Raw genomic sequence first — 11,237 nt, 5'->3', positions numbered from 1 at the left:
TTGCCTGCTCTTCCAAAGGTCCTGAGTTCAATTCCCAGCAACCACATGGTGGCTCACAACCATCTGTAATGGGGTCTGGTGCCCTTTTCTGGCCTGCCGGCACATACACAGAAAGAATATTGTATACATAATAGATAGATAGATAGATAGATAGATAGATAGATAGATAGATAGATAGATAGATAGATAGATAGAAGGAAAAACATTTTCTCCTTGAGGGCTAAAGAGAAAGCTCAGTGATTAAGAGCACTGGTTGCTTTTGCAGAGGACCCAGGTTTAGCTCTCACTACCCACATAGCTGCTCACAACCACCTATCACTCCAGCTCCAGGGCATCTGATCCCCTTTTCTGGCCTTTGCAGACATCAGGCATGCAATGTATTTAGTAGGCAATATATTCATACACATAATCTTTAAAAAAAATTCCTTCTTGCTATATAGGACTATCTGTAGAAATAAATTTTGTCATCAACAGTATTTTTGAGAAAGTATTTGATCTTTAATTTCACAAATCAGATTAGCACTTTCCTTTCATCAGAAAAACGGTAAAATGAGGTGGAAGGTTAGTTATTATCTTAATGCATTAGAAACTTGGACAGTAAGCTTTTTATATGCCATGACTGACAGTGATCAGGTTTAAAGACTCCTTTGTTTTTACCTAGGTATGCCTTCATGCCTTTGATAGATGATTCTGATGATGAAGTTGAGGAATTCATGGTAACATCTGAAAATTTAAGTGCGTGATTTGTGGGTTTTTTTTCAAAATGACTATTATACATATTTTTAAAAAAAAGAAATTTTTACTTGAGATGCAAAGTCACACGTGTTATTTAAAATCTTTCCTATGAGGACTGGGGAAATGTCTCAGCTTGTAAAGTGTTTGCCTTGCAGGCATGAGGATATGAGTTTAGTCCCCAGAACGAATATTTAAAAAAAAAGAAAATGCTGGGTAGCATGCATGTTTAACCCATGTGCAGGGGAGGCAGATCACTGGGGCTCACTGCCAGCCAACCTGCCTTGGCTGATTCCAGGCAAGTGTAAGTGGGTGGTACCCAAGGAACAACACCAGAGGTTGTCCTCTGACCACCATCACCACCACCATACACAAACACACAGGTGCCCAGCACCCACACACGCTGGGGAGGAAGCTCAGGAGTACATATGAGTAATTGCTAAGTACATATGAGAAATTGAGTTTGGATCATAGCACCTACATAATAGCCAGGTGCAACAACATGATAGAGTTGGGGATGGAGGGGAGAGGCAGTGTAGACAGACAGGTCTGTTTAGCCAGTCAGTCTTCCCAAAATAGTGAACTGTGGGCTAAGTGAGAGACACCACCACCCCCACCCCGAAAAGAAGTAAGGTGGAGAATGATAAAGGAAGACATCCATTGAAAGGTTTCCTGCATGGTAAACAGTGAACAGGAGACTTGGCCAGGCAGTGTGCACATTGAAAGTGCTCAGTGTTCTCAGTAATCAGGGACACAAGACAGCAGTAAGCTACTACAACTCCCACTGCTCACAGTCAGCGTGACTGATAGCCAGTTGGAGAGGACTCCTCACACACTACTTACTACAAGTCATGGACAGTGTAAAGTCTCTTAAAGAGAACTGTGACATACCCACATCAACACACGTGCATAATTTTTTTAAAAAAATCTAAAACTTTAGTCAATATGAAGAAAATAATTTTCATATCATATTTTATACCATAAGCATACCCTGCTGTTTCTATGTCAAGCAAGTAAAAATTTCTAAGATACATGTGTGTGTGTGTTGGGGTGTTATGATAAAATCTAGGGCTTTTTTCACAATTCACAAATGCTCTACCCCGGAGATATATCCCAAGTTCCCAAGATGTCTTATTTTTGAAATACTGTAAGCCTTACACATTTGTCCTTAAACTTAAAATGCTCCTCCGCAGGTGCATTTTAGACCAGCAAGTTGAAAACCTGCTTGTTGTGAAATAGTTACCAGAACCTAAGCCTGGAGGATACTACTCGGTGAATTAGGCCAGGGACAGAAAGGTAGACAAACATGTTCGTACCAATAGAGAAGCAAAACAGTTGATCTTGGATGCAAGGAGTAACAAGTTGAGGTGAGGAGAAAAAACAGGAACAATAATAGACAACAGTTGTTTAAAACGGACAGAATTCAGCTGGGCAGTGGTGGTGCAGGCTTTAATCCCAGCACTCGGAAGGCAGAGACAGGCGGATCTCTGTGAGTTCGAGGCCAGCCTGGTCTACAAGAACTAGTTCCAGGACAGGCTCCAAGAAACCCTGTCTCGAAAAACAGAACGGGGGCGGACAGAATTCAAGTTAGACAGAAGGACAAGTCCTAGTGGGTAGTACAGTGGGGTGACTACAGTTATTAATTCATTGTTTCAAATAGCTAGGGGGTCTCCGTTCCCAGCACAGAGAAACGATCATTTTGAAGTGACATTTGATGAACTGCCCTGATGTGTTTCTGACACACTGGGTATGTGTGTGGGTTGAAATACCACTGTACCCATAAAATGTTCAACTGGTACATATCAATTCAAAAGCCTATTAGCTTTCCCTGTGCCTCTTTTCTCATTCCAAAACGGCATATTAAAGCTACTCCCCTGGCCAAAGTGGCTACTGCTTACTCTTTAAAAAATTATCTTTTTTTCTTATTGGGGTATTAAGTGTGAAGTTATAAAGGAAAGTATAATTAGTAATCTTTTATATGTCTCTGTGATGTTTCTCATTGTAGCTGAAGGAATAAAACTAAGAGCCTCAAAAACGGTTTCGAATGGAACAGCTAAACCTACTTCTGAAAATTTCGTGAGTATCTGTGTATTTAGTGGATCTTTGTCTGGTACTTTAGAGTCTGCCCATGTCAGAGTCGCTGATTGTCAAGGGAGCTTTTGCTAAGGTTTGTTGTTATTAAATTAGCTGTGTCCAGGCACTGGTTGCAGGTTCAGGCCCATAACTGCAATGTCGCTGCTGTCTGTCCTCATTTGTCAGGTGCTATGCTTGGGCCAGCAGCCCGAGGTCAGGCGCTTGTTGGAGGTGCAGCACCTCAGGCTTCCCAGCCCTGTTGGGTCTCAGTCCACGTCTGGCCAGGGCTCTACCAGACTCATCCCAGGTGGAGAGGCTTTGACTTGGTAAAGTCAGTGGTAGCTCTTCAGCACATCCAAGCAATTTCTTCTGAAGCTGCGTTAGATCCAGGTTGTCACCCGTTGGGGAAAGAATTTATGTCTTGTTCACTTTCTAAAACAACAGACTTCTAAAACCATGAACACATAAGTCAAATGTAGACCTTAAGGCAGGGGTGAGTCTATAAACTATTTCTTTCTATGTATAAAAGTGTTGTTGCATGGATGTGCATCATGTATGTGCCTGGTGCCCTCAGGTCAGAGGAGAGAATCAGCCTCTGAACTGCAGTGATGGTTGATTGTGAGTCACCACTGGGGTGCAAGAAACCAAACCCAGATCTCATTCTGTAGACCAGGCCTCGAGCTCACTCTATAGACCTCAAACTCACAGATCTGCCTGCCTCTGCCTCCCAAGTGCTGGGATAAACGACCTGCACCACCACACCTGGCTCAAAGACGAGTCTTAAAATGTCTTACACATGTTGCTGTGCACGAACGTGATGGTAATGACAGCTAAGCACAATGAACCTTACACATTCTTCCACTCTGCTGCCATGGAATGATACATAAAATCACATATGTGTGGGTGTTCCACGGAACAAGTGCTCTGTGGCAGACAACACTGTTCTCAGTAGGATTTGACAAATTCTCTTATTTTTTACTTTGGCAGTTGTAAAATATATCCTTTGAGTAGTTTCGTGGTAATTTAAAAACCTCTAGTTGTACTCAGTTTGTCTTAAAGCTGCAGATAGAGCACTCTAATTTGAGAATTCAAAGCCCCCAAATTTTTGAGCATCAACATGGCACAATAAAAAACCTGCTGTGAAACTTTGTCATATACCAGATTCTTACAAATACTGTATAAAATTGCCTTCGCTTCTGTGTGCAAAGTAGATGAGTCATAAATGAATTTCATGTTTCAACTTGGGTCCCATCCCTGTGCTTTTCACTGTGTGTGTGTAAATACTTGGAAATATATGAAATTCTGGCTCCAAGAATTTCAGATGAGGGAGGGATACTTAAGCTGTGTTAACGGTTCCAACTTGTTAGTTCCCCTGTAGTGATGTGTATCAGTTTATTTAAAACTCGGTAGTCACAAACATGTCAGTGGAGTTTACTCATTTTTCTAGACTCAGTGTTGTCGGCTTTTGATCAGAAATTAGAGGTCTTATTTGTCGTTACTAATTTCTACCTAGGACCAGAAACAGGACTCTGTTGCCTTGTCTCAGTCAGCAAGGTGCTTATTGCCGCAAGTAGAACGGCCCAGATAGCCAGGTACACAGGAAAGAAAAACTAGATTTGAGTGTAATAACTAGAAGTAAATTTCCTTCTTTAAAAAACATTATGTATACAGTGTAAATTTCTACTAGAAGGGAAACCTCTACCTACTCCAGCTGATTGGCCTTCCTGGTCTGGTATAGGAATATGAACACTCCATTTCAGTGCTTTGCTGAGGTTAGAGCATTGTCCATTATTGTTTTCAATTGAATATAAATATAAACCCAAGAATGTGTACAAATTAGGCATAATGAGGGATAGAAGCAAAAACAGTGGACCTTGCCGTTTTCTGTCTTAAAAATCAATTCTGCATTTTTAGTTTGACTTCTTAAGACAAAAAACGAACAAGCTCTTTCTGCCATCTTGGTACCTGTGGAGGTGAGGGAAGTTCTTGCTGTTGACCTTAGAGGCAGATTCCTGGGGCCTGCTGGGAATGGCAGTGGTGTAAATCCATTTCAGCTGGCTATAGACGAGGTCTCCAGAACCAGAGAGAGCACACAGCTGTTCTTTAAATTGAAGGTGTTTATGCCCGAGATGAAACTGAGTTCTACTTGGGAAAGAGATGTGCTTATGCGTACAAAGCAAAACACAACACAGTAGTGCCTGGAGGCAAACCAAACAAAACCAGAGCGATCTGGAGAACAGTAACTCAGGCCCATGGAAACAGTGGCATGGTTCCTGCCAGTTTCTGAAGCAACTTTCCTGCAAAGGCCATTGGACACAGAATCCTTGTGAAGCTGTACCCTTCCTGGATTTAAACCAATGAAAAGCAAATAAACAAAAGTGGGGGTGGGGAAGATCAGTAATATTCTTAGTTAAAACCAAGAAACAGAAAAATCAGTAATGTTCTGTTTATGAAACACTGACACACTTGTGTGTGACATTCTAAGCCAGCACGTGTCACAACTAATAGATCCCATACATCTGATTTAAGTTTGTAAGAAAACATGCTACCAAAAAATGTATGTTTTCAGGTGATATTTAGCAAATACTAAATAAAATATTTATTTATTTCTACAGGATGAAGATTTGAAGTGGGTGGAAGAAAATATTCCCTCTTCATTCACAGATGTGTAAATATCCTCTGTTCCAAGTTTGAACCTAAGGCTGTAGTTTAAGGAGATTTTATTGGGTGTTTTTCAAAGCGTGTGTGTGTGTGTGTGTGTGTGTGTGTGTGTGTGTATATACTTCTTGTAGTACTGAACATAGCCCCAACCCCTTTCCACTGTATAGCCATTTCAGTACTAGCAGCCTGTAACCAATTTGCTTTCTTCCTGGTTACAGTTTTCAGAATCTTTTTATTTCATTTTAATTTTTTAAAATATTTATTTATTATATATACAATATTCTGTCTGTGTGTATGTCTGCAAGCCAAAAGAGGGCACCAGACCTCATTACAGATGGTTGTGAGCCACCATGTGGTTGCTGGGAATTGAACTCAGAACCTTTGGAAGAGCAGGCAATGCTCTTAACCACCGAGCCATCTCTCCAGCCCTCATTTTAATTTTTTACCACAGAAAAGTTCAGACATGTAAAACTATTTTTTTTACATCCATTTGTATATGTAAAGGTCAGGTGAAAATTTGTAGAAGTTGGTTCCCTCCTTCCATATGGGCCTAGGAATCTTAATTCAAGTCACCATGTTGGTGGCATACTTAGCCTCTGAGCTGTCTTACCAGCTCAAGCTTTCACGGCTTCAGGGGGAGTCTGCTTTTGTTGTCACCCCTGTGTGTATTGTGGACTTCATTTTGTGTGGTAGTTTTATTTTTTATATATTTGCTTTTTTATATATTCCTCATAAGCATCAAGGTTCTTTACATCTCATCCTTGAATACTGAGAATTTTAGGTGTGTTTGTATCTGGAACAGCAGACAAAGGCAGGAAGTTCGGTCCCAGGGCCTGTGGGGAAGAGGGCGAGAGCCAGCCCGAGTAGCCCTCTGATGTCCACACCTGTGCTCCAATCACACACACCTGCTATCATGTACAGTAAATAAATACATCTCTAAACAGATGTTTTCCAGAAAAAAAAAATACTGTTTGATAATGTGCTTCTCTCTCATTTTCACAAAAGCACAAAATTTAGTTTTGTAGTTAAAAGTGGCAGATACCCAGCCAATTGTCGAGGATTGAAAAGTAAATAGGGAGTGGGTGTGTTTGAATGAATGCTCCTGTGAGTTCAGCTCACTGCCCCATATGTAGTAGGACTGCCCTTGTAGTACCAGCTTGTTTCTGTTTAAAGTTCAGATCTTTAAAGTATTTCTCTTTAGACTGAACTTTTTCAAAGGAACATGCATTCTGGAAACTGCACACATCCTATAATCAGAAGGCAGAACACTGCCACCTCCACTAAGCCCTGGTCCCTCCCAGATGCCCTGCTGCCCCGCAGCTCTGGCTGTAGAGTTCTTGTAGAGTTCACTGTTATTTCTCTTTTGTTTCAGTGCTCTCCCAGTGTTAGTGGACTCAGATGAGGTAAGCCTCCTTTTACAAATCTCCTTAGAGCGGTTTTTACACTGTATTTCAGAAGCTAATTCAAAAATAACCTTTTGAAGTAATTACCAACTAAGCAGACAGAAGAACACAGAGCTGGCTTGAATTGTGAGGTTTGTGGGCTAAGATCACTGCTGGCGGAAGCAGAATAAAAGATACTTGATATAAATGAAGAGAAGAGGCATTTCATGAGGTTTTTGTTTGAAAGTACAATTTTTAAGGCATTGTGTGTCCATTGTTTAGCTTCTGACACGTATAATGTATTGGAATAGTTTCCAGCTTTACTTACTAAGCATGAAATTTAAATAAAGGATTTTGGGGGGGGGGGATATTAGATTTTGGTCAGCTAGACATTGCAGGGTAGCCCAAGGCAGGGTTCATCTTCAGTATATGGATTAAAGGATAACCATGGCTCATACAGAGGAGGGTGGCTATTAGCAGTGGGTGTGCTCTGTGTTTCCAGTAGAGCAAGAGAAGAATTGGAAAGGAGATGTCTCTGAAGCAGTTCTGTGTTGCTCTGTAACAGGATGGCAGGGTGGAGGAGGCCTTCCCACACGACACTGTGGGATCTACAGCCCACAGAGATATACTGGGAGGCTATTGAGTGGTGCACTTAGTTTATTTGACATGATAAATACTGTCTTGGGTCCAGTAACATGAGACAAATCTTATATGAGATCCCTATTAGCTCTGGTTCTGCCTCTTAACAGAGAACCTAAACTCATTTGTAGGAAGAAGGAAGCTGACTTTTTCCAACTTTGGCTGATTATTGACCTGTTGAATTATGTGGGGACCATGGTTTTATCTTATACTTCCCCAAAGTTAGGTCTGTTAAAAAGAGTAAATATAGTGACTTGTAAGATTAGAACATCATGGTAGGTTCTGGATGTAGCCCCAACAATTGACACATATCTTTTTCCCCTCTAGGAAATTATGACCAGATCTGAAATAGCTGAAAAAATGTTCTCTTCAGAAAAGATAATGTGACTGGGACCTGCAGTTGAGTAATGGGAAAAGCCTGTCTCATCAAAACTGATGGCTTCACTATGATACGTTTTATTGTGTTGTCATGAAGATCTGTGTGTGCAAATGAAGAATCAGGTGTGGGAGGGTCTGCCACCCTCATAAAGCCATCTTTAAAACTGACTCATAAGGTCAGTTTAATTGCTGTTAAGTTGCCTGAATTTGGAAATAATCTGATACATCTTAACCAAATGAACACAGAAGAGTGATAGGTGACATCTACAGGCATGCAGATTTGGGTCTCAGGTTTTCTCCAGAAAAAAAGAATTTGTATCTGGGTGTGGTGGCACATGCCTGGCAGTTGAATCTCTGTGAAATCAAGGGCAGCCTGGTCTACATAGTTCCAGGACAACCAGAGAGAGCTACTGAGTGAGACCCTGTCTCAAAAAACAAAACAAAACAAAACAAAACAAAAAAAGAAAACAATGGAAAAGATTCTCTATGACCACTTCTTCCCTTGCACCTTCGAGATTGATTCTCCTGAATGCTCCACAGCAGTGTTCATCTTTTGTAGTGATAACTTTATTCAGTTTTTTATACTGAAGTGACATCATATTGGAACGTGAGCATGTTCATATGTTTTATCTTGTCCCCTCTGTTGGTGTACACAAAACTCCTATCTGTAAATACCACCATGCACTGCACGTCATGGAGGATGAGCTCAGGGGAACACGAGTGCACAGAGTCTTGAGGATACGTCCAAAGATTTTCAGGCTGTGGGTACACGTGCTGCTGCTAATTCCACTATGACCCCTGGCCATGTCACTCCCCAGAAGCACTTCCTTCCAAGCCTCTTGGTGCGCCATTCCTTGTGAGCTTCGTGGGGACTTGACAGTATCAGGTTGGCTACACGTTCTCTTTGTTTTCCATTTCAGGATAAAAACATCTAACTATACCATGCATACACATGTAATTAACCAGCCCTTAATCATATTTTACACCTCGTTTTGTTAAATTATGTTCATAATGTATGATTGAAAATTTCTATTCTGATATTTTTTAAATATAGAATGTTGTAACTTGAAAGGCACTTGAATGTAGTTTGGAGATGTGAATGCTTTGCTGCTCTCATGACCAAAGACACCAGGCTGGCAGGCATTAGTGATGAAAGGCAGGGTCTGTGGCTTTTCTCTGGACGATGTTTGGCCTTGTAAATTAGAATAATGTGGAATAATTGAGAAAACATGAAAATCTGACGAGGAGCACTTAACGACAACCTGCAGTGATTTTCACTTTGATGCCACAAAACAACCCTTTCTTTCAAAAGCTTACTCTTCTGAGTTTATTTCCTCCGTACTCATTCCATAGGGGTTGGTAGAGATACATTTCTGTAGTTGTATCTCTTGAAAATTTCCCATAGTGGACACTGGGAAATGGTGCAGTGTTGGCAGCCCTGGTGGAGAGAGGCTGTTCACAGCCCCCCTGCTTCCTGGTGCTTCCTGGGGGAGAGTGGCCAATTCAACCAAGGTGGGTCCATTGCTTCTGTCAGTTTCTGCACAGTGATGGGCTTCTCCTGTCCACTATGCTTCCCTGCATGCTTGTACATTTTGCTTTGGCATAGTCTACCTTCTAACCCAGTTGTTTGAAAACTGGAGACACCCTTGCAGGGTGGGGGTCGGAGGTTGCAGGGTGCTGCGTAGCCCACACTGATTGACGTTAGACTTGAGAACCTCTTGCTAAGATTGCAGGCATGCACCACTGAAGCCCACTTCACATGTGTATTTAATACCCTGCCTTCACGGAAGGAGGCAGTTGAGCCACAACCCACACGCCTGCAGTTGATATTTCTGCTTATAGCTAGCAGGGGTTACACATTGAGTGGGTGTGGGGGGAGGAGTTGCTGGCCAGGGAAATGCTTTTGATACCACGTCAGTAGTGTTTCTAAAAACAAAACAAACAAACAAACAAACCAGGAAAGACAAAGGATGCTGCCTCTGGCCTAGCTCCAGGTTGAAACGAACACTTCTTTCCAGAGAGTGGAGTTTCATCTTGACAACCTCACTAGAAATGTTTTGAGTGTGTGTGCTGTCTGTTGCATTTAGTGATAATGGTGCCAGGTGCTAATGTTTAATGACCTGTGTTTAGCTTTTCTTGGGGGGGGGCCTAAAATGTCGGTGTAATTCACAAGGACTAGGTTGTCCACCCAGGGCTACCATGCAGCTCTTCAACCTCCTTCCCCATCTGCTCCGAGGCTCCAGACAACGTTGGGACTTGCAGGTGCCCAGCTCAGTTTGCTCAAAATGCTGCTGGACAGACCCCCCCTTTAGTTGAGGTCTGAGGATAAGGCTCCAGTTTTGTGCTCAGAACTTCTTGAATACAATTCATGTTAGATTTTGGTGATGTATGAGGTTTGCTTGAGACATTTTTCATGATTTGAATTAGGTTAATATTAAAATATGTGCCTTCTGGGGTAGTTATGTTATTTCAGTAAGAAACAAGAGATGGAAATTATAAGCTTGGGAGGTGGTAGGATGCCCCCATGCTTTTCCTGTTTGTTTGATTTTTGGATTTTGCTTTGGTTAACTTTTCCTATCTTGTAGAAAGTGCCACCTTTCCCTCTGGATTATGGTACATCATATTTAGACTACAATAATGTCAAGATTTGGCTTACAGTGTGCATACAAAGTTGATTTGTACACCCTTTTTCAAGGAGGTTTGGGGCTGTTGATCTGCTGTCTATGACTAAAGCTGAGAGAGACCATGCTAGGTTTTGTCTCTTGTTCTGCTACTTATGTCTGTGAGTGATTGACAGCATGCAGTAAGCAATACAAAACAACAAGCCTTACATCTGTCAGAAAGTGTAATATACAAAATTCTGAACATATAAATGTATTTAAGTGACAAAAATAGATTTTTTTAAGGAAGTGTATGTCATAGGACACGAACTTGATACTGTATTAAGCTTCTTTAGAACTAGGAAAACATTCATTCTTGGGGGAGAATGTTTAGAGGTTAAAAATATATTCACTATTTAAAAAGATTAAGTTATTATTTGGGGGAAATTTCCTTGGATATATAATAGCAATTTAAAGGACTTTTGTTTGAAAAATGTATTTTTATGCCTTAATATTTGTTTTTTTTGTAATAAATTGCTTTCTGATGTTTGGAGATTGTTTTCTGAGATTATCTGTTAGCTCTACCTCATGAAAATCTGTAGGAAATGTGCTCTCCAGGAGAGGGCAGGGCATGGGATTCTTTAAAGGGGAGGTACAGCTAAAAGTCAGAAAAATATTGTGCCTTAGTTGTGCTAGATCAGAACAAAATGGAAATATTTAAATCAAGTTAACCTAAGTTTGTGCACCTGTGTGTGTTTATATGTTTTCATGT

At 41.1% G+C, this 11,237-nt stretch overlaps 1 protein-coding gene and 1 pseudogene across 2 annotated transcripts in view; both read left to right on the top strand.

The window, feature by feature from the left end:
• Tmem87b (transmembrane protein 87B) overlaps positions 1-11,015 on the top strand; it is a 51,027-nt gene extending 40,012 nt beyond the window's left edge. For both annotated transcript variants that reach the window (XM_005365653.3, XM_026788460.1), the window contains exons 15-19: positions 662-735; positions 2,738-2,808; positions 5,421-5,473; positions 6,839-6,869; positions 7,815-11,015. In XM_005365653.3, coding sequence (XP_005365710.1) covers positions 662-735; positions 2,738-2,808; positions 5,421-5,473; positions 6,839-6,869; positions 7,815-7,874 — 289 coding nt within the window. In that variant the 3' untranslated portion in view covers positions 7,875-11,015. The remainder of the gene's footprint in view (positions 1-661; positions 736-2,737; positions 2,809-5,420; positions 5,474-6,838; positions 6,870-7,814) is intronic.
• Positions 2,962-5,347, top strand: LOC106144301 (annotated as a pseudogene).
• Positions 11,016-11,237: the final 222 nt, after the last annotated feature.

Source organism: Microtus ochrogaster, unplaced genomic scaffold (genome assembly GCF_000317375.1).
Source record: "Microtus ochrogaster isolate Prairie Vole_2 unplaced genomic scaffold, MicOch1.0 UNK3, whole genome shotgun sequence".
Lineage (NCBI taxonomy): Eukaryota > Metazoa > Chordata > Mammalia > Rodentia > Cricetidae > Microtus > Microtus ochrogaster.
This window is presented reverse-complemented; position numbering and strand designations above follow the sequence as displayed.